This window comes from Chrysemys picta, chromosome 11 (genome assembly GCF_011386835.1).
Source record: "Chrysemys picta bellii isolate R12L10 chromosome 11, ASM1138683v2, whole genome shotgun sequence".
Taxonomy (NCBI): Eukaryota; Metazoa; Chordata; order Testudines; family Emydidae; genus Chrysemys; species Chrysemys picta.
In genome coordinates this window covers 56030855-56053962 of record NC_088801.1, presented here as the reverse complement: position 1 = coordinate 56053962, position 23108 = coordinate 56030855, and the positions used below count along the sequence as shown (strand labels likewise).

General features: G+C 42.4%; 2 protein-coding genes across 5 annotated transcripts in view; one reads left to right on the top strand and one right to left on the bottom strand.

Annotated features, from left to right (window-relative positions):
- LOC101950505 (MOB-like protein phocein) overlaps positions 1-6837 on the bottom strand; it is a 29693-nt gene extending 22856 nt beyond the window's left edge. For 2 of the 4 annotated variants that reach the window (XR_010591351.1, XR_010591353.1), the window contains exons 1-3: positions 5726-5858; positions 2417-2581; positions 510-599 (exon numbers count right to left, since the gene is read on the bottom strand). Coding sequence is in view for 1 of the 4 variants with exons in the window: in XM_008174250.4 (XP_008172472.2) it covers positions 2417-2581; positions 5726-5824 (264 nt within the window). In the remaining 3 variants the exon portion in view is untranslated. Of the gene's footprint in view, positions 1-509; positions 600-2416; positions 2582-5725; positions 5883-6765 lie in introns of those variants that run through there. The other 2 variants (XR_010591352.1, XM_008174250.4) reach the window with 2 other exon arrangements.
- Positions 6205-23108, top strand: part of HSPD1 (heat shock protein family D (Hsp60) member 1) — a 19688-nt gene continuing 2784 nt past the window's right edge. Inside the window, exons 1-9 of the mRNA XM_005294297.5 lie at positions 6205-6425; positions 7895-8070; positions 10745-10997; positions 11787-11869; positions 13052-13147; positions 14278-14371; positions 16747-16915; positions 17381-17480; positions 21679-21924. Of these exons, the coding sequence (XP_005294354.2) occupies positions 7897-8070; positions 10745-10997; positions 11787-11869; positions 13052-13147; positions 14278-14371; positions 16747-16915; positions 17381-17480; positions 21679-21924 (1215 nt within the window). The 5' untranslated portion in view covers positions 6205-6425; positions 7895-7896. The remainder of the gene's footprint in view (positions 6426-7894; positions 8071-10744; positions 10998-11786; positions 11870-13051; positions 13148-14277; positions 14372-16746; positions 16916-17380; positions 17481-21678; positions 21925-23108) is intronic.

Here is a 23108-nt window from a genome sequence, read left to right as displayed (position 1 = left end):
CCCTGAGAGCCTGTCACTATGTTTCTTTCATTCCAGGGGATATTTTTCACCCCTTTGGGCAAGGCTCTGGGGTAAATTTTCCTGGCAGGAGCATCCTTTGAGACCATGTTCACAAATTCATGGGGATAGTAACATTAAGTGGTAGAAGGCTCTGGAATCTTCTCTCCTCCTCAGCAAGGAGGACATTGCAGTCAGCCCTCTATATATTTTTTTTCCTCCCAAGATAAGGTGGCAGGTACAGAGAACCACTTTCTCTCTACAGCTATGGGGAAATGGCAGGGGCAGAAGTGTTTCTCTCACAGCAGAGGATCATAGATGTGTAGTGTGCAAAAGCCACAGGGCCAGATTGATGCTCCTCAATTTGAATGTTAGCAGTTGTCTCTCACATTCAGTTGGTCAACAACACTATTCATTTTTTTCACATGGCCTATTAGCTAGAAGGATTTTAAAATAATCCTGAATATTAATAAACCAATTTAGTTTGCAATTATAAAGTTCAGCAAACAAACCTTGTCTTCCAGTACTACTTTAGTACCGCCATATTCTGGTAGCAGAATCTTCTCGCCAACTTTGACACTAACTGGCTGAATCTCTCCACTCTAAAGGGGAGGGAAAAAAAACAACCTTGTAAATTTCTACAAACATCCTACATTTGTTCATAAGCACACACATTTATTTATGAAAATTTATTTCAAAATACCTGTTAGCAAGTATGTCTGTAACAATACAGACAAAAAAAAATCCCCCCAGAAGTAGAGTGTTACACGGTTACCATATAGAGCCAGCGTGGCCAAACCAGCTTGTGAGCCGCATGCGGCTCTTTTACAGTTAAAGAGTGGCTTGCAGAGCCCCCCAGGCCTGCCCATTCTCCACCTACCAGACTGCCTTGCAGTGGGGTGGTGAAGCTAGGGGCTTCTGCCAGAGATGTCTAGCCTTTTGGGGGTCAAGGCAGGGCCAGAATTTAAAGGTTCACTCCTGCCCAACAGCTTAAGTCACACCCCCCATTATGCTCAGTGGGCCCTCTCTGCAGCTCCCAGGTGTTAGCTCTGCATGGAAAGGCAGCAGTAAACTGCTGGGAGGGGCTGCTCCTTTAGCTCCCTGGGGAAAGGCAGCTGCAAATGCAGCAACTCACCCTGCAGCTCCCAGCTGTTTTCCACTGCCTCTCCCCACAGCCACATCTCCCAGCTTGCAGGCTCCAGAAGCTCTTGTGCAGGAACGGGGCCATGCAGCACTATGACTGAGCAGGGCCAGCAAAAGCAGGCAAAAGTCATAGGAGGTGGGGAGGGAGAGGGAATGACCCCACGTGCACTTCCCATGCATTGCCTTTGGCTTCTGCCCAGTGGGGGGCGGAGGGGGTCTCAGAGATTCAGCCCCGGCAGGTGCATGCCGTGAGCCCCAGCAGGGACACCTATATCCTATTTTATACTAGTAAATCTGATCTGAACATGCTCATATAACTGCTCCTTAAAAATGAGAAGATTTGTATACATAGTTTCTCCCTATGCCTTGAAGGCTACATCTACATTTTTTGATTAATTGCCTTACTTACTAGACACCACCAAATACAGACCAACTTCCTTCCAGTTGAAGAATTTTAATCTACAATTATATAATATTTTTTACTTCAAGGTCCCAGAAGCACAGACAAGGTTTTCATCTCGAGGCCAAAAGACCAAAAACATCAGGACACTTGATCATGGCCTTGGATAGGCCAAGAGACTACTGACACTTGATCTTACTAAAACCAACACAGAAGTACCAGAAGTCAGAATATTTAAAATAACTTCGGTTAATTAACAGATGATATTTTGCACAGCACAAGAGTACCAATGATAGTATTTAATATAAGTCATGCTCTGGGTTTCTGTTCTGCTCCTAAACCTTGGGAACGTGTTATGTGTCTGCAGCAATTTAATCAGTAAGGCTATTCAGAAATTTAATTTATTGGATGATCCTAGAACAAACCTTTAGCCTCCCAGCACGGGTGCACTACATCATTTACCAATTCATGCCAGAGCAAGAGAAACCATCCTCATGGAAACACTTCTATAAAGAACTTATTTTCTTCAAAGCTCTTTACAACCATCAATAACTGTCTCTCTCAAAACATTTGTGAAACAGGTATTATTCCCCATTTTACAGACAGGGATAAAGAGACAGGAACACTAAATTGATTTCCCCGTGGTCACAGAGGTTACCACTGCCAGGTTAGGACTCAAGAGTTCTTGGCTTCTCTTCTTGTGCTCAGGCCACACTTCTTGTTTTTTTTTAATTTCTTCTTCTTCTTCTTCAAAATATTACATTTACTGTTTTGATCAGATGCAATATAAATGTAATTTTTTTTTTCAGATAACATCCCGCTTCTATCCCTTTTATCCAAAAAAGTTAGCAAGGTGCAAAATCTGGACATATTTACCTTTCCTTTGGATCCTGATCCAACTGCCACTACTGTTGCTTGTAGCACTTTTCCTTGAGATTTTTCCGGAAGCATGATGCCTCCTTTGGTTACAGTCTCAGCTGCACATCTTTCAACCAGAACACGGTCAAACAGGGGAAGAAACTTCCTAAATGCTTTCCCTGCCTGTTGAAACAGAATTTTATATTTTTGTACTGTACATAAAAAGGACCCATTAACATTTGAGACTGCAACAAAATTGCAATCCTAAGCTCAAAAACCACGATTTTACTATTTAAATAGCAAAGTAAGGACTGGAGTCTAAGCATCTGCAACGCCCACTGGTGTAATGAAAATTGCAGGTACTCAGCATCTCTCTGAATTAGGCCAAAAATAAATTAATATTAAAGCAAAAACGGATCTAAATTATTGTTGCAATAGACAAGTTTAACAGTTAAGATGCACAGAATTTTAAATAACTGCCTAAGATAACTTAAAACATTAACAGATGAGGAAAGCTTTAGGGAAACCCTATGTAGTTTAAACCTCTGTAGATCTAAAAAAAGCATAAGATATGTTATTAAGATTAATTACTTCTGATTAAATTAGTTCATATACAGACTGAAATCAGAGTCACCTATAGCTAAGATATCAGACACCCGTGGAACAGTTATTGTAGTTATTTTAGTTGAAAGCTTCAAAACAGAGAAGCAAAGATTAAGCATGTCACGTTGGTCAGGGCTTCTGAAATATTCAGGTTTAGCATTCCATACAATAATTAAGGTACAATCTTGTGCCAAGTTATTTGGGAGAAAAGACAATACACTCATCTTATTTTGCCCACTTTTGAAATTTGAGATAAGGTATACAAAAAAATGTTTGAAGGAATGCCAATATCTGCAAAAAGTTTTGCAGATACTGTCCAGTGATTTTTACAAAAGTGTTAAGATTTATAATTTTTCGTAAAGCTTAGCATATGATACACTGAAGTATATTACAAACATTGCCACTTTGAGTGAACAGAAAGCAGGAAGGGGGAAAGCAGCTTCGGGTGGAGAAACTAAATGCAACAAAAGTACTGAGGATTGCAATTATTGTTTTGAACTCAAGTTAGCAGTAGACAATGATAAAAATGTTACCAGCCTAGGGCTGTCAATGTCAGCCGTAACTACTGAGTCAGCAGGTAACAGTAGTATTTGAGATCACAGAGCAGAAGCCACATACAAGTCTGCAATCCCTGCAACTTCACTAAGCAGGCAACACAAGAAACGGAGGCACAGGGAGTGGGAACACATTTTAGTTCAAAAAATAATCAAGCTGTGGTCTGTGAAGAACTGCCAAGTCACATGGTGCTGACTCCCTGCTCCTTTCCAGTTGCTTCTACAGATGTCTGGACGCCACAGCCTGGACACTTGTAGAAGCAGCTGGAAACAAGGAGAAAGAACAAGAACCATTAGGGGCTGCTGCTTCATAGACCAGTGCTACTAACAGAAGCAGAGCGCTGTTATTCACAAATGTATTAGCTAATTGTAGATCATCCCCCCACTTCTATTAAGACATGGGCAACGCTATCAATATGTTGAAAACACTTAGTTTAAATAACTCAGATTTAAGCATCTAGGGCCTTTTATACTAACTCCTGTTTTTTTTGTGTGTGTGTTTTTTTTTTTTTTTTTTTTGCATCAGTGATTTCTCTGGCAGGAAAGACAGCAGGAGGGAAGGATCAATATAAGAAACAACAAGGAGTCTGGTTTCAGAATGGTAGTTAGTCTGTATCAGCAAAAAGAACGAGAAGTACTTGTGGCACCTTACAGACTAACAAATTTATTTGAGCATAAGCTTTTCTGTGCTAAAACCCACTTCATCGGATGCATGCAGTGGAAAATACAATAGGAAGATATATACACATACACACACACACGCAGAGGACATGAAAAATGAGTGTTGCCATACTAACTATAAGGAGAGTAATCAGTTAAGGTGGGCTATTATCAGCAGGAGAAAAAAAAAAACTTTTGTAGTGATAATTAGGCCATCTTTTTTACCCACAAAAGCTTATGTCCAAATAAATCTGTTGGTCTTTAAGGTGCCACCAGACTCCTCCTAGTTTTTGTAGATACAGACTAACACGGTTACCCCTCTGATACAATATAAGAAAGCCACAGCCAGAAAAAAGATGAAAGGAATTTTTTCCTCAAACTCTGTAGGGTTTAACATTGTCTAAAGACACATTACAGATGCCTAAGAATATTAGCTCACTCTCGCACATTATTGAGGTTTTTTTTTTAAAAAAAAAGAAGAAAACCAACAACATTGTTTCTGATAGGTGACAAAGCAAAAACATTTGAACAGAAGGACATCCTTGTTCTCCCTGTTTCTATTGGTGTATCAGTATCTAAATGACCTTGTGACCATGCAAGGTCACTTTCATGGATAGGCCAAAAAGAGAAAAAATAGTTTAATTAATTAAACTATATTAATTAAAAGAGATTGTTACTGGGTAAGTTACAGGTCAACTTGAAATACATGTTGACTTCAGAAGCTCCTGACAGCAAATTCCATTACTTATGCATGCTGCCTGGTAAAAGCAAACACTTTCATTTCACGGCTACTTATGGTAGCCAGAAGTTAGACACAGCACGAACATGGTCTTTTTCTACAGTCTTCGCTCCTATTCAGGTGGAATTTATATGTGATCACTGGCTTAACTTCTCAAAGGGGGGCGGAAGGGCTGGCTCAGCAGGCCCGCCGAGGAACAGACTGGAGGTCCATGTCGCTATCTAGCTCCGAGGCATGAAATGCAGCCTTGCCCGGGGGTAGCCACGTGCTCTAACCCCCCCCCCCCCGTGTGCGCCTCACTGCGAGGCTGCTGGGGGTGTCCGTGCCTATAGGCCGACTGCAAAGAGAGCGGGAGACCCGGGGGCCCCTGTCCCCGCCGGCTGCAATGGGGGGAGGGGAGGAGAGGGCGGGAGACCCGGGGGCCCCTGTCCCCGCCAGCTACAATGGGGGGAGGGGAAAGGGGGGGGGAGACCCGGGGGCCCCTGTCCCCGCCAGCTACAATGGGGGGAGGGGAGAAGGGGGGGAGACCCGGGGGCCCCTGTCCCCGTCCAGTTGCAATGGGGGGGAAGAGGGCGGGAGACCCGGGGGCCCTGTCCCCACACAGCCCCGGGGGCGCCCGGAGCAGCTCCTCCGCACACGATGTGCTGGAGAGAAACACGAGCGCGGCCCCTACCTGCTTCCCTCCCGCCTGCCCCGTGCTAGTTGCCCCAGCGCAGCAAGTCCGGCCGAAGGGCCCACGGCCAGACCGCGCGAGGAAACGGAGACACTCACCATGGCGCACCGAGTCCCTCCCGCTCGCCGTCCAGTGAGTCCAGAGCGCCGCACACCCACAGCTAATACACGTGGGGGGGTGCCACTCTGACTGCGCATGCGCCACCACCTCCCCTCTAGCGCCGCGCGCCGGAAGGCGGGGCTACTTCCGTTGTCCCTAGAAGACAAATGTTATTTCCACGTTTATTTTTTACTCTCGCAGGCGTTTTACGCCCTAGACCCGGATTCTCTATGCAGCAGAGCCGAACACCTGCGTCAATAGGTCCTCGTTACACCCAGCATCGGCCCAACGACCTGAAGTGACGTAATACCACCTTTGACCTGTGGCGAGCATGAGCGTTCCAGAAGGTTCTGGAATTGGGAGGCCCCGAAACCTGTTTGATTCATACGCGAGTAGCCGGAGCTCACACATAGGACGCATAGTCCCGCAGGCCCCGCCCACTCCCCGGCTAGGCCCTTGCACGATTGGCGGAAAGCCGCGCTCCGCCTCCAACTGGGACAAACGTATGCTGTTATGCTGGTTGCGGGGCCCGGCTGCACAGGACCCCACATGGGTCGCTGCCTGAGCGGGGGAGGGGCAGAGTCCGTGAGTGCTGTGTTCCCTCCTGGCTCCCGTCACTCGGTCACACCGCGCTGTGCTGCTCGTCCAGCTCCCAACCCGGACCGCGGAGCCGACTACTGCCTTGCCCGCCTTACACAGGTGAGCGGCCCGGCGCGGGCTCGGGGGCTTGTGCCCGCTGAGGCGGGGCCCGGCGCGGGCTCGGGGCTGCTGCGCCGGGGCCTCTCCTCCCGCTAGCCATGTGCGTCCAGGGCACCGGGCAGCCTCTTCCGGCGCGGTGCTGCCATCGGCGCTGAGGAGGCAGGGGACGGCTCCCCGCGGCTTCCCCGAGCCCTGCCCGCCGCCACGGAGCGCGCACGCCGCTTCCCGCACGTGCCCGGTGTCTCAGGGACTAGGGCGTGTGAGAGACTCTCCCCCCAGTCTCCTGCTGGGGGGGGGGGGGAGAGCGGGGGTGTGACAAAGGGGGGCCCCCGGCTCCTACCTTGGAGGGGTGAGAAAGGAAACGCCTGCTCGTGTGTGCGATTTCTCTCTCCTGCTCTTCTTTGTGTGTGTGTGTGTATGAGATTTTTCCCGCCTCCTGCCCTTGAGTGTGTGTGTGTGTGAGACACCCCGTCGCCTTCAGTCTAGGAGGGGGGTGTGGGACTGTGTGTGAGAGACATACGGGGTGCGTGTGCAGGCTTCCTACGTACTGTGTCCCCCTCTCTTTTGCACTGGAAGCATTACCAGCCATTGGCTACCCCTTGGCAGGGGGGCACTGCCCTGTTAGCAGGATGGTTTCACGCCGTTCATTGCTGGGCTGCAGTTACAGCCTTTCCCATAATCTCTGGGAGAAGGGGCCTCCATGAGGGTGGCTCCCCTGCCTGTGCAGGTTGGCTCATCCAGCAGCAGGGGGCGAGTGTCTCTTGACCTTGTTATGTCCTGATGGAGAGAACCATGTGGAAGGGGGATAGGCCTGGGTTTCTGCAGGCTCTCTCTGCCAGGCTGTTGATACTGTTGCATTTTTTTTTTTTAAGTTTATCACCAGATGCTCTCAGCCTTGAAGTGTTCGTTTTTCACTGTCACATTCTCTTTTTGAGATAGCAACTTTACTTTTAGGATGCTTATGCTGATAAAGCTGCTGAGCTCTGACAAACTTTCTTCTAGCCTGTAGTAGTCTCAGTAAAATATACTACTTTTCCTGCTTTATCATACATAATACTAGTATGCTCATAACACTCGTTGTTGCTATAATCTCTTCACATACAAAGAGTGAACTTCACAGTGCTCTTATGAGCTCAAACTTTATTCCCATTTTAGAGAAGAAGAAATTGAGGTGCAGAAGTTGTGACTTGCCCAGGATCACATAGTGAATCACTGGAAGAGCTGGGAATAGAATCTAGGGGTCTAGACTCCTGGAACTTTTGCTCTAGTATCCAACTGTTACAAAAATTACGACACTAAAATATTTGATCAGTCACCACTTTCATTTAAAACTCAAAACTACTAGCAACTTGTTGTTTACTCTAAATCTTTGGAGGAGTTTGAGAACAAAACACAGGAATATGGTTGTTCAAAGGACTGCCACAATAAAACTAATGTAGTATCTTAGTTTTTTTTTTCTTTTTCTTCAGAAATGCTCCGTTTATCAACAGTGCTACGTCACATGAGGCCAGTGTCCAGAGCACTGGCCCCACACCTACTACGGACCTATGCAAAAGATGTTAAATTTGGAGCAGAGGCTAGAGCTCTTATGCTACAGGGAGTAGATCTTCTAGCAGATGCTGTAGCTGTCACCATGGGACCAAAGGTATATTAAAAGCTATTTTTTGTGTAATGTGAATACTTGTACAGTACAGCCCTGTTTTGTAAACTAATTGGGGATTGAGGAATTCATAAAATCAAAAAATTGATAAAATGGACCATTTCAAAATTACAGTAGGTACAGTGCATAATTTATCAGTCATTCAATCACTGTGTACATAACAAATGGTAAATATATAGTGTGCCACACTCTTGTTGGAGAGAATTGAATCTCTTCTTTGCTGCTAAATGTGTCTTTCCAGTGCCACACAGCCACTTAAATCTTGGTTGAACAATTGAAATCACATTCAGTGGATAGAAAATTACTTGTAGCAGGATATATTTACGGTGGTTAGTGTTAATGGGGTCTGTGAACATACAGAGGAGAAAAAGAATAGAGGCAGCTTAACTGCCTGCAACAAGTTTAGGCTTTCAGAGTAACTAGTTGTTATGTCCTGCTTGATCATATGATGTTGGAACAAGACCTAATTTGGAGAGGGCTCATGATTAAAGCAAGACCATGGACATCATACATGCCTCTAGGGCAGTGGTTCTCAAGGGTGTAATAATAATGGTGGATGATGGGTGAATGCACCTTTAGGGCCCAATTTTCCAAATGTTTATCCCAGTGAGTAATCCTATTGATTGAAGTTGGACTACTCCCATGAATATAATTATACACATTAGGTGTTTGCAGGATTAAGGCTATGTATACTACTATAGAATATTTGTCTGTAATCAAGTTTGTCTCCAAAGGTAAGTGTCCCATCACTCTACACTCCTAAAGTTTTCTTTTTAAACCAAAAATACAAATTAGATATCTATCAGCTTAAGAGAGAAACTTTCAAGTGGGGAGGAGATTCTATTATTTTTAAAAACCATGATATAAATTACATAACCGACAGCGTGAGACTGGGTGGCTCAAAGCAGTTCTTTTTCACTGTTAATGGCTGCCTAGCTTATGAGAAGTTAGTTGGTCTGTCCATTTATTTCTTCATCACTATAACAAGGTGACCCCCAAGCCACAAACTGCACCATGATGTGTGTGCCTGTCTGTTTCCTCTTGGTCTAGCCATTAAAGAAATACTGTCTTTTTCAATGTTCAATTCAGTGGCCTGTCTGTAGTCATAGTTTATTCTTGTACGTGTTCAATAATCTGCAGAACCCTCATGATAAAATCATTCTTTCCAAAATCCCAAAGTACAGGAGGTTCTGAGCTTTTTTCCTTATCTGTTTCTGGGACATCATGTTCCAGAGCTCATCTCCAGGCCATCCACTTGAGAGCTCCCAGATTTGCTTCTAACTGTGACTTCTCTGGTAGCCCCAAGTCAAGCCTCTCCCAAGAGAGCTCCCTAGCAGTGTTCCCCTCACCCAGGCCTCCCTAACTGGGTCCTACCCATACTCTTGGGAGCCATTCTCCTGACCTACATCAATTCTATTGTTTCATGTTTGGTTACCCCTAACCAGGCTGGTTTTTCCCTTTGTTCCTAGGGGCCTCTGTACAAGCTTTCTTGTAATTCAGCAGGGGTTCACCAGCGTTGGCGAGTCCTCACCAGTAATGTTCTTTACCTTTTGTTCTTCCCAGTGGCTCTCTGTATCCACTTTCCTTTGCTGCTTCTGTTTCTCCCTGCATCTGTCCTTTCCTCCTCACGCAGCTGTTATCTGCCACTTTTTTCTGACTTTCTCCTTTATATGGGTCAGGTGGCTTCTCTTAACCCCATTTGGGAGGCAACTAATCAATCAGGGGCACTGGCCCCTGCCCATTCTTAAAGGAGCTAGTCACCTTGTAACAATTGGGAGTTGGCACCTTCTCAGTTTTTCTGAAGGGCAGAAGTGTAGTGGCTGTAGGTGAAAGGCTAGTTTCTCAAGGTGAGGGTTGAGAAAGTGATGAGACTGAGGTCAGCTCTATACCTAAAATGCTGCCACAACACCCAGTGCAGCTGTGCTGCCATAGCCCTTCAGCGAAGATGCTACTATGCCAATGGAAGATGACGTAGTTAATCCACCTCTGCAAGAGGCGGTAGCTGTGTCAACGGAAGAAGCCCTCCTGTTGACATAGTTAGACTTACCCATATGTGTCTTATTTGATGATGAATATGTGTTTGCTACCTTATTGCTCCTGTTGACTTTACAGGGATGAGAAGGATTGAACTACATTGTGTTCCATTTATTCATAACATACCTTGTTTGTGGAAGTTGGATGCTCTCCTTTTAAAATGGTACCTTATGCTTTCACTGATTTCTGGCTCCAAATAGAAGAACCATTATAAATCTCATTCTGACATTGGAAAGTAGGAGCACAAACTTTCCTCTTCATAAAAATAAGAATATATTAAGTGTGTGTCTTGGTGGAAAGTGGCTGTCTGAGGGTATGTCTACACTGGAATAAAACACCTGCAGCTGGTCCATGTCAGCTGGCTTTGTTTGGGCTGCAGGGCTATAAAATTGCAGTGTAGATGTCTGGGCTTGGGTTGGAGCCTAGGTTCTGGGATCTCCCCCCTTATGGGGGCCCAGTGCTAGGGCTTCACAAGCCCATGGACCATTCATGCGTGTTTTATTGCAGTGCAGACATTTTATGTTGTGTAGATGTGCCAAGTGGTAATTCTGTAGTAATACCTTTTGTCTGTGCTGCTTGGTATCATTTTAATTATATACCTCTTATGTATGTTGGATGATTTTAGGGTAGAACAGTGATTATTGAACAAAGCTGGGGAAGTCCCAAGGTAACAAAAGATGGTGTGACAGTAGCCAAGGCAATTGACTTGAAAGACAAATACAAAAACATTGGAGCCAGGTTAGTTCAAGATGTTGCCAACAACACAAATGAAGAGGCAGGAGATGGAACTACTACTGCAACAGTACTGGCGCGTTCCATTGCCAGGGAGGGCTTTGAGAAAATCAGCAAAGGAGCTAATCCTGTGGAAATCAGGAGAGGTAAGAATTTAACAATCTTTGTCACTGGTGCACTTAAGGTGTTCTCTAATATTTGTCTCTTTGGTTTCTTCTCTCTGCTTCAACCATGGCAAATTTGACTGGTGTTTTGAGATAGGAAAAGGCCACATGACCCTTTTGGGAAGGGGCAAAACATAGAAAGGAGTCTAACTTTGCTGGCAAGTGGGTGAACTAATATGGTCAGGCCTTATTCTTTTAGATACATAAATTTTATATAACCTGTGGTATAGAGCTCTTTTTTTTTTTTTTCTTATCATTGGATCATATTTACTTGTCATTCATCACAACAGATCTCAGTAAAGTCTGTCTTCTGATAGCCTTATCTTATGGAAGTTCTAAAACAGAAATGTTTATACAGTGCTTAGTATTATGTGCCTAGAGTATTTATTTTAAATTCTGTTTAACTTCTTTACCAAGTATTGTCATAGCTATCTCTGCTTTCCTTCCTCCCCTCACTGAATATTCTGTATGTACTTGCAATTTAAAATTGATAAGTGTTTAAAAAAAAATTGTAGATCTGTCAATGTGTCTTGTGTTTGTAAGATTGGGACAGGCTGTCCTTTGTCCTTGAAAGTGCATGGCCTAGACTCAGCAAAATAAGTACTCTACTTTGTACGCAAATGGGGGGGGGAAATGTGTTGCTGCTCTTGCATTGTTTAATTTGCATTACAATTTTGAGGAATTTAGAAGCTTATCATGAGACTTGACTGTTCTGCACCATGTAAATAGAATTCCTATGAGTAACCATAACTATCATATTCTTCTATCAAGGTGTGATGCTAGCAGTAGATGCTGTCATTGCTGAACTAAAGAAACAATCCAAACCTGTTACAACTCCAGAAGAAATTGCCCAGGTGAGACTTTGTTCCTTCTTGGTTTACTAGTTTTCTGTAACTGTCATAAATAAAAATTTCATCCAACAAGCGAAGATGTGCTATAGAGAGTAAGAAAATAACTGTAATGGATTCAGCTAAATTACATTTTGGGTATATGGCATCAACTTGCTATTGTGTTGATCAGACTCTTACTGCAACTCACATTGAAAATGCAACATTTTATCTTTAGGTCTCTGTAGCCTGCATGAGTCTCTAGTACTCTGCCTCAGCTTTCTCTAGCTGCTTTCTGTTTTTTCCTCTGATTCTGTAGCAGAGGTCCTGGGGAAGAGGGGGGCATGGTGGGTCCCAGGCATCCCCCAGGAGGGAGCACCACCCAGCCCCGTTCCACTCCCAGCCTTGCCCTCAGCCCCAGGCTGGGGCTCCGCTCCTGGTCCCAGACCCACCCCCAGCTGCGGCCTCATTACCCCGGTCTGCATTTCCCCACCCTTACCCCGGAGTCATGGCTTGGAGGGGGGCAGCTAGGAGTACGGGGGGCATGACCCTGAAAAGTTTATGGACCACTGCTCTATAGAGACCAGCTGCCTACTCTCAGGCCCCATTCAGAGGCTGTTAATGAGGCACAGGAGGGCTGGACCATTGGCCTTTAAAGGGTCCATTCCACTCTCTGATAACCAGCCTTTTGTTTAAACCAGCTTTGATCTTCAGCTGACTCATTAGCTTCCCAAGTAGGATCTGTCTTCATGGGACAAAATGCCAAGTGACTATTGCTATCTTGATTCACAAGTGAATACTACATATATTGAGGAAAGAAACAGCTATATATTAAACTCGTTTGTAATTGTTCACTGGCTATCTATGGAAGAAACATAAATGTTAAAATAATGGTTACATTTCTAGACTTCTCAGAAGTTTAACATGAGATGAAGACTTTAGGTCCCATACCAACTCTAATTTTTTGCTAATGAAAAATGGAAGAGACTTTTCCTGAAAAGGCTATAACTTTTCACATATCTAGTATTACATATCTAATCGCATGGCAATGTTAATGCTGAAATTATCATGTCATGAATTGCATCCTCTTGTTCTCTGACCTGTAACTCTTTAGTCTTATTGCTCCCTTAAAAAGTCCCTAAACTTAATTTCTGTAAACAGTTGATTAATCAAGTGCTAACGGGAAAAATAACTAACATCTCATTGAAGGTTGCTACAATCTCAGCAAATGGGGACCAGGAAATCGGCAACATAATCTCTGATGCAATGAAAAAAGTTGGACGGAAGGGTGTTATCACAGTTAAGGTAAGAGTAACTCTTATGCTTGTTGAAGGTTACCTGCAATTTTCTTGAAGATAAACTTGCCAAGTTAGGGGAACATCTGCTGAAAGCACAGATAACCAGAGTAAAAAGTGAACTCACTGCACTTGTAACTAAACTCCTTCCACTTTAATCTGAAATCCAGACCTGCTATATGTTGTTGGTTCTTGCTTTGTATGGCATCGCTGCATGTACTCTGCCCTCACTACAGAACTCCACTAAATTGGAGTTGGATTAGGAGTACATAGTGTTAACAAGCTGTTGGGCTCGCTATCATAGTTTTGCCTCATAGCCAGGGAATAGTGAAAAGAAACTCGAGAACATAACTTTTTTTTTAGGAGGACTGCTGCTTGCTCTTTATAGTCGGATGACTTACAGACCAAAATTATGCAGTGGTTGTAACATCAGCACAGTAAATACAGGAACATATGGAATACAGTGAATGGAAACTGAATCAGTGATGAGTTGGACTGCAGAGCAGATACATATGTCTAAACTAATGTGACATGCTGAATGGTTCTCAGTAGCCTGGATATGAGACATACCAGTATTTTTATGGTGCATAATACTTAAAGATAATTGGGAGAATGTGGCAGTTTCTTAACTGCAATAAATTGAGGTAAGACTGACTATACTGGCCAACAATCACTGGTTCGCAAGCCTTTTTCCCCTCTCCCCTTTTCCTTTCACTGTTTAAGTTATCTAGAACAATAAATATTGCTAAGTGGTCAAGATAATTTCTGTTAAAAGACTAATACAGGATGAATTTAGCTATAAAAGTAGAGGTGAACTTCCTTGATGTTTCTGATATAATTCTTGAGACCTTGTTTCCACCGCAGGAGGTAAGGATGTGTTTTACAGAACACAACTTGTGTGCACTGATACTTCCCCCTTAGAGACAATATCTCTTTTAGATTAACCCCTCTTTCTCTCCCTCATTGTTCTTTTCCCCCATAAAGGGGGGGGGGGGGAGGGCTAAAGAATACAACCACAGTGAAGGTAGCGCAGAGAGACTTGGATTACATGGTGATTGACATATTAAAAATGTGCATAGAAGCAATCTATTTACTACCTAAACTATAGATTAAATGTAAATTATCATCATATTTAAACAGGATGGAAAAACCCTGAATGATGAGTTGGAAATAATTGAAGGTATGAAGTTTGACCGAGGCTACATCTCACCATATTTCATTAATACAGCCAAAGGTGAGTTTGCAAAAGTTGCCATCAAAGTGCCTTGTGCTATAACCTATATGAACAAAAAGAAGGTCTTCCTAGAGAGCTTACAATGTAAGTAAAGTGAATTTTGGGTAACTTATCAACATTTATCCATAACTTTTCTGAACCCAAAGATGTTTCCCTATTTATATTCAGTTAGCTGCTTGCTTTTTTGACTAAAACAAATGTTTACCTTTTGCTGGCTGTATTGGCTCTGTAATACTCAAGGAACTAATAGAGGCGGTATCTAAGCCTCTAGCTATTATGTTTGGAAAATCATGGGAGGAGAGATTCCAGAAGACTGGAAAAGGGCAAATATAGTGCCCATCTATAAAAAGGGAAATAAAAACAACCCAGGAAACTACAGACCAGTTAGTTTAACTTCTGTGCCAGGGAAGATAATGGAGCAAGTAATTAAGGAAATCATCTGCCAACACTTGGAAGGTGGTAAGGTGATAGGGAATAGCCAGCTTGGATTTGTAAAGAACAAATCATGTCAAACCAATCTGATAGTTATCCTATCAAAGAAAGCTGAGTCTTGTGGATAAGGGAGAAGCAGTGGATGTGGTATACCTAGACTTTAGTAATGCATTTGATACGGTCTTGCATGATATTATCAATAAACTAGGCAAATACAACTTAGATGGGGCTACTATAAGGTGGGTGCATAACTGGCTGGATAACTATACTCCGAGAGTAGTTATTAATGGTTCCCAATCCTGCTGGAAAGGTATAACAAGTGGGGTTCCGCAGGGGTCTGTTTTGGGACTGGCTCTGTTCAATATCTTCATCAACAACTTAGATATTGGCATAGAAAGTACGCTTATTAAGTTTGCAGATGATACCAAACTGGGAGGGATTGCAACTGCTTTGGAGGATAGGGTCATAATTCAAAATGATCTGGACAAATTGGAGAAATGGGCTGAGGTAAACAGGATGAAGTTTAACAAAGACAAATGCAAAGTGCTCCACTTAGGAAGGAACAATCAGTTTGACACATACAGAATGGGAGGAGACTGTTTAGGAAGGAGTATGGCAGAAAGGGATCTAGGGGTTATAGTGGACCACAAGCTAAATATGAGTCAACAGTGTTACGCTGTTGCAAAAAAAAAAGCAAACATGATTCTGGGATGCATTAACAGGTGTGTTGTGAGCAAGACACGAGAAGTCATTCTTCCGCTCTACTCTGCGCTGGTTAGGCTTCAACTGGAGTATTTTGTCCAGTTCTGGGCACTGCATTTCAAGAAAGATGTGGAGAAATTGGAGAGGGTCCAGAGAAGAGCAACAAGCATGATTAAAGGTCTTGAGAACATGACCTATGAAGGAAGGCTGAAAGAATTGGGTTTGTTTAGTTTGGAAAAGAGAAGAATGAGAGGGGACACGATAGCAGTTTTAACTGCCGGGGTGGTTTAACACTGGAATAAATTGCCTAGGGAGGTTGTGGAATCTCCATCTCTGGAGATATTTAAGAGTAGGTTAGATAAATGTCTATCAGGGATGGTCTAGACAGTATTTGGTCCTGCCATGAGGGCAGGGGAGGGACTGGATTCAATGACCTCTTGAGGTCCTTCCAGTCCTAGAATCTATGAATAATGGGTGTGAGCCAGAAAACATAGCTTAACTTTCTGATCCTAAATTGACTTTTCAAAATTGGCAGGAAAAAAAATCTTGCTTACAAGAAAATGCCACGTTGGTCTCTCCAGAGTGTAATCACGTGCTAATGAAATTTAAGACTTATGTTTAAATGGAATAGAAGTATCATTTGATCTTTGAGAAACATCAGAGTTTATTTGCATGGCTAGTTCTTGCATTCCCTTGTAAAACTAGAGCATTCTTTCCTAAGTAAGGGCTGGGGAAAGGTAAAATCATCTTCACTTAACAAATTGAAGTAAAGGGGCAGGGTGATGTTGGTGGGTGTTCCTTTACCCCAGAATATACCTGGATGTGTGCAAAAGCTTGTTATAACCCAAAAGTATTATTTGTGTATATATTGTTCAGGGTTAAGTCACCAAATAAAAATTGAGGGTGTGGCACAGCTTTAAGTCAAAGTGCTAAAATTCTTAAGTGGCTTGATCATGTGCAGTAGTTTTCAACTACTTCTGACTATGTAGGAGTTTTCATGACAGAGAGAAAATAGAAATGCTATAAAATCACAAATTGGTATCAGGAGTAGAAATGTTACTTGAAACTAGTTTTTACTCTTTCATTTAATTTGTCTTAACTGCATTCTATCTAATATAAATGTAAATGGAGCGTGTAGTAGCCAGATTTGATCAGATCTGGGGGTTGTAAAGGGTACCTTCATATATACTTGCTAAAATAGAACACTTAGATAGTTCAAACAATACTTATTGCCTCTGCAGGACAAAAATGTGAATTCCAGGATGCTTATGTCTTAATCAGTGAGAAGAAAATTTCCAGTGTTCAATCCATAGTTCCAGCTCTTGAAATTGCTAATGCTCACCGTAAGCCTTTGGTCATTATTGCTGAAGATGTTGATGGTGAAGCTCTCAGTACTCTCGTCTTGAACAGGTAAGGCTTGAATAGGTGTACCTCCATATAGAACCTTGTCAATCTACTTCAGAGTCAGAAAACTGTGGTGTTCACTTTGTCTTTAAAAACAGCAGACGTTCCCGCACAGTTTACTCTGTAGAGCAATAGACCCAGTTGTATGTCTGAATTTGACAAATTTGCATTGCTTCTTATTTAGGTCTCCTCTCAGCAGTGCAGACAAACAGTAACCGCTGTGAATAGTCCCATTTGGGTGATAACTCTGAATCCTAGTGATTTGGTGGTTTAATTGCTAATCAGTTTAGTAGAAAAAGCCAATTGATGGGCTTGTGGGATCCATTAAGATGGCATTTTTGCTTTGCTTGTCTCACTTGCACTAAAATATCTTCATTTAGAACATTCTTTTGTTCTCTCAGCTACTGTAACAAGTGAACAATTTAACACTTTGTAAGAATTAGTGTTCTCACTGCAACTTTTTCTTTTCAGATTAAAAGTTGGTCTTCAGGTTGTTGCTGTAAAAGCACCGGGTTTTGGTGACAATAGAAAGAACCAGCTTAAGGACATGGCAATTGCTACTGGTGGTGCTGTAAGTAAATTATATGCATGTGTATGTAAATATGTACACATTTATTAACTTTGTGGCCAAGCACCCATTTGATTTTAACTTCCTCCAAAATGCTCCAGAGGATAAGTATTTGGTAACAGGGTACAACACTTTTCAGGTCACTGATTCACATTTGGTCCAGGGTGAACTGTCATGCCATTGTATAGCATGGTAAGTGGCCAGTTGTTCTGGCTGGTTATTAGGTGTCCACTTCACATCTGCAGTTATTTTTAAGTCTATTCAGCGTATTGGATGGGCATGGAACTGTTCTTGTCCATAGGTCATCGCTCCTTAAGAGACGCTTGATGTGACGGAGCTGTAGGAGAACCTGCACTGTGGCTGGTTTTTTGCCTGTTCTGGAACTACTGTAAAAAGCTTTAATATGCAGGGCAGTCAGATTGGCACCTTGAAATGTCTAATTTATGCACTTTTTAATTTAAAATGTTAATGTTTATGTATGAGTAAGTTTTGAGAGCGGTAGTGCAATGCAACTTTATCTGCTTGTGATCATTAAATAGCTTTTTCAATGACTGCCTTTTAACATCACATATAGACCCTCCCCAGTAATCTTCAGGGTAGTAGCTAGGTGGTGCCCAGGAAACTTGTCAGAGTTGTTCTGGAAGTTTTTACCTCTTATAAAACTGAACGAAAGCTTGACCAAAATTAATGTTAGTGAACATGTCATGACTTCTCAATGTTCAGTGCAGATGTAAATCTTTTAGAGTTTGGTCTGAAGGAGCGTGGAACGTTCTGTTGGGCAGTTTAATTTTATTTTTTAAAATCTATGGTAGGGGCAACTATAGTATTAAAAAGCCATCTTTATTTTTTTTGTATACAAGTCTAAAAACACAGCAGCATTATACGAGACCCAAACTAATTCATGAAAAGTATAGACTTCGCTGCAGTGCAAAAGGAAATAGGATAAACTAAATGTAAAATCCTCTAAATTCAGTTATAATTGCAGGCATCAGTAACCTAGAGAAACTCCTTGAAATGGCCTGACAATGTCTCTGTAACACAACTGTCACACCTGACATGCTGGAGATAAATGTGCAAAGTATTTCTTTTAGCTTGTCACTGCTGAGGTCTGTAAACTAGATTTCTTTTTTCTTAAACGGTGGCCAAATTCATCACTACATACAAGCATTGATAACAAGGTTAGGGACTGTTTATACAGGGAAACTTTCTGGCATAGCTGTAGCAGAATAACTATTCCATTATAGCTATTCAACTCCGCCATGTGGTAAATCTATTTTGGAAGTGACAATCAATGGGACACAATCATTCCGGGGTACAAAATCTATCGGAAGGACAGAACAGGTCATGGGTGGGGGGGAATGGCTCTATATGTGAAAGAAAATGTAGAATCAAATGAAGTAAAAATCTTAAATGAATCCACATGTTCCATAAAATCTCTATGGATAGTAATTCCATGCTCTAATAAGAATATAACGGTAGGGATCTATTATCAACCACCTGACCAGGACAGTGATAGTGACGATGAAATGCTAAGGGAGATTAGAGAGGCTATCAAAATAAAGAACTCAGTAATAGTGGGGGATTTCAATTCTCCCCATATTGACTGGGTACATGTCACCTCAGGACGAAATGCAGAGACACAAAATTTCTCGATACTTTAAATGACTGCTTCTTGGAGCAGCTGGTACAGGAACCCACAAGGGGAGAGGCAGTTCTCAATTTAGTCCTGAGTAGAGCGCAGGATCTGGTCCAAGAGGTAACTATAACAGGACCGCTTGGAAATAGTGACCATAATATAACAACATTTAACATTCCTGTGGTGGGAAGAACACCTCAACAGACCAACACTGTGGCATTTAATTTCAGAGAGGGGAACTATGCAAAAATGAAGGTTAACTAAAAATTTAACTAAATTAAACAAGACCGTGACTAGAGTGAAATCCCTGCAAGCTGCATGGACACTTTTCAAAGACACCATAATAGAGGCCCAACTTAAATGTATACCCCAAATTAAAAAAACACAGTAAAAGAACTAAAAAAGAGCCACCATGGCTTAACCATGTAAAAGAAGCAGTGAGAGATAAAAAGGCATCTTTTTAAAAGTGGAAGTCCAATCCTAGTGAGATAAATAGAAAGGAGCATAAACACTGCCAAATTAAGTGTAAAAATGTAATAAGAAAAGCCAAAAAGGAGTTTGAAGAACAGCTAGCCAAAAACTCAAAAGGTAATAAAATGTTTAAGTACATCCGAAGCAGGAAGCCTGCTAAACAACCAGTGGGGCCCCTGGATGATCGAGATACAAAAGGAGCACTTAAAGACGATAGTCATTGCGGAGAAACTAAATTAATTCTTTGCTTGAGTCTTCACGGTTGAGGGTGTTAAGGAGATTCCCAAACCTGAGCCGTCCTTTGTAGGTGACACATCCTGAGGAATTGTCACAGATTGAAGTGTCACTAGAGGAGGTTTTGGGATTAATTAATAAATTTAACAATAACAAGTCACTGGGACCAGATGGCATTCACCCAAGAGTTCTGAAAGAACTCAATTGTGAAATTGTGAAACTATTAACTATGGTTTGTAACTTGTCCTTTAAATTGGCTTCTGTACCCAGTGACTGGAAGATAGCTAATGTAATGCCAATATTTAAAAAGGGCTCTAGAGGTGATCCTGGCAATTACAGACCGGTAAGTCTAACGTCAGTACCGGGCAAATTAGTTGAAACAATCGTAAGGAATAAAATTGTCAGACACATAGAAGAACATAAATTGTTGGGCAAAAGTCAACGTAGTTTCTGTAAAGGGAAATCATGTCATACTAATCCATTGGAGTTCTTTGAAGGGGTCAACAAACATGTGGACAAGGGGATCCAGTGGACATAGTATACTTAGATTTCCAGAAAGCCTTTGACAAGATCCCTCATCAAAGGCTCTTACGTAAATTAAAGTTGTCATGGGATAAGAGGGAAGGTTTGAGAACTGGTTAAAAGACAGGGAACAAAGGGTAGAATAAATGGTAAATTTTCAGAATGGAGAAGGGTAACTAGTGGTATTTCCCCAAAGGTCAGTCCTAGGACCACTCCTATTCAACTTATTCATAAATGATCTGGAGAAAGGGATAAACAGTGAGGTGGCAAAGTTTGCAGATGATACTAAACTGCTCAAGATAGTTAAGACCAAAGCAGACTGTGAAGAACTTAGTGATTGGGCAACAAAATGGCAAATGAAATTTAATGTGGATAAATGTCAAGTAATGCACACTGGAAAAAATAACCCCAACTATACATACAATGTGATAGGGGCTAATTTAGCTACAACTAATCAGGAAAGAAATCTTGGAGTCATCATGGATAGTTCTCTGAAGATGTCCACGCAGTGTGCAGTGGCAGTCAAAAAAGCAAACAGGATGTTGGGAATTTTTAAAAAAGGGATAGAGAATAAGACAGAGAATTGCCCTTATAAATCCATGGTACGCCCACATCTTGACTACTATGTACAGATGTTGTCTCCTCGTCTCAAAAAAGATATACTGGCATTTGAAAAGCTTCAAAGACGGGCAACTAAAATTATTAGGGGTTTGGAATGGGTCCCATATGAGGAGAGATTAAAGAGGCTAGGACTTTTCAGCTTGGAAAAAAGGAGACTAAGGGGCGAATATGACAGAGGTGTAGATAAAATCATGAGTGGTGTAGAGAAAGTGAATAAGGAAAAGTTATTTACTTGTTCCCTTAATATAAGAACTAGGGGCCACCAAATGAAATTGATGGGCAGCAGGTTTAAAACAAATAAAAGGAAGTTCTTCACATAGCGCATAGTCAACCTGTGGAACTCCTTGCCTTAGGAGGTTGTGAAGGCTAGGACTAGAACAGGGTTTAAAAGAGAACTAGATAAATTAATGGCGGGTAAGTCCATTAATGGCCACTAGCCAGGATGGGTAAGGAATGGTGTCCCAAGCCTCTGTCTGTCAGAGGGTGGAGATGGATGGAAGGAGAGAGATCACTTATGTTCTTATAAATAAAATCACCTATTCCAGAATTACTCTGCTTCAGAAGCTAAGTAACTATTCCAGAATAAATCACATTTTGCCAGAATAGTGTCCATATCAGGGAGTTAAAGCAGAATAGTTCTTCCACTATAGTTGTGCAGGGAAATGTCTCCATGTAGATAAGGCCTTAGAATCCAAGCTTTTATATGATCTATTTCAGGTATTTGGAGAAGAGGGTTTGGGTCTCAATCTAGAAGACATTCAGCCTCATGACTTTGGTAAAGTTGGTGAGGTCATCGTGACAAAAGACGATAGCATGCTTCTGAAAGGGAAGGGTGAAAAGGCTCAAATTGAAAGGCGTATCCAAGAAATCATTGAACAATTAGAAGTTACTACAAGTGACTATGAGAAGGAGAAACTAAATGAACGACTGGCCAAACTCTCTGATGGAGTAGCAGTACTAAAGGTGAGGAACTTTAAACTTCTTCCTTTTTAGATGAAAAAAGCAGTTCTCCAACTATGGGGCAGGCCTCCCAAGGGAGGTGCGATATGGGGTTGGGGGGTTAAGGGAGCTCTGGCTGTCAGTTCTAGGTGGCTGGAGCTTCTGTAGAAGGGGCCATGCACACCTGGGAGGTGGGCATAAAGGGGACAGCTGGAGCCCCACCATTCAGGCTCTCCTCCCCTCACTTGGAGGTGGCAGGGCTCCGGCTCTCCAGCCTTGGGATGGCAGCAGCAGCGCAGAAGTAAGGGTGGCAATAGGATGCTAAGTCTGCTGGGAAAAGTGATATTATTTTAATTAATTAATATCACTTTTCACATTTCCATCTTCTGTACTGCTGGTGCAGTGCTGCCTTTAGAGCTGGGTGGCTAGCCAGTAGCTGCTCCCCACTCTGCCTTCCGAGCTGAGTGGCAGGATATTTATTGGGGTGGGGGCATTAAACTACTACAGACAGAAGGGGGGGGGGCACTGATCAAAAATGTTCAAGAATCCCTGGACTAAAACTATGCTATACCAAATGGACAACCAACAAAATTTTACTTTTCACTAAATCACTTTGACTCTTTAAATGCTTAGCAGAGATGTCATCTTTAATTTCCACTTCTAAAGTGCCAGAAAAAACCCACCACGTTAATCAAACCTGGTAAATTGGACCTCGGCTACGCTTTTTTATTTTTTCTCTTCTTCCTTCTTGTCAGGATTGCTTAAAATAGGGTGACATTCCTGTTCGACATTACATTAGTTTACGTGCCTTTTTCCCCTCTCAGGAGAAAAACCTGTCTATTAGAAACAATTATAGTGAAGGGTGTATGGTTATATCATTGATATTTTTCTTAAGGCCTGTCATGGAGCAACTGTGCCCTATAGCAACCCCTGCTGGCTGAGCATTGCACTGCTAATACTCCTGGCTCTCCACACACTGGTCTGTGCTGGGGATGTGGCTTATCCCTCCAGCCAAGTTACAAATTTCACCCCATCTGTGGTAGCAAAAGTCCAACTACAAAGTCCCCCAAAACCAAAAAGGATCTTCTACTCTTTGGGTGTTTTCACACCACCCTGTTCCCATTTTTCTGGGCTACTTTTTGAGTCTTTTTCTAGCTAAGGAATAGAATACATCTGGTTCCCCTGGAGTACCATTCTGGGTCCCTGCT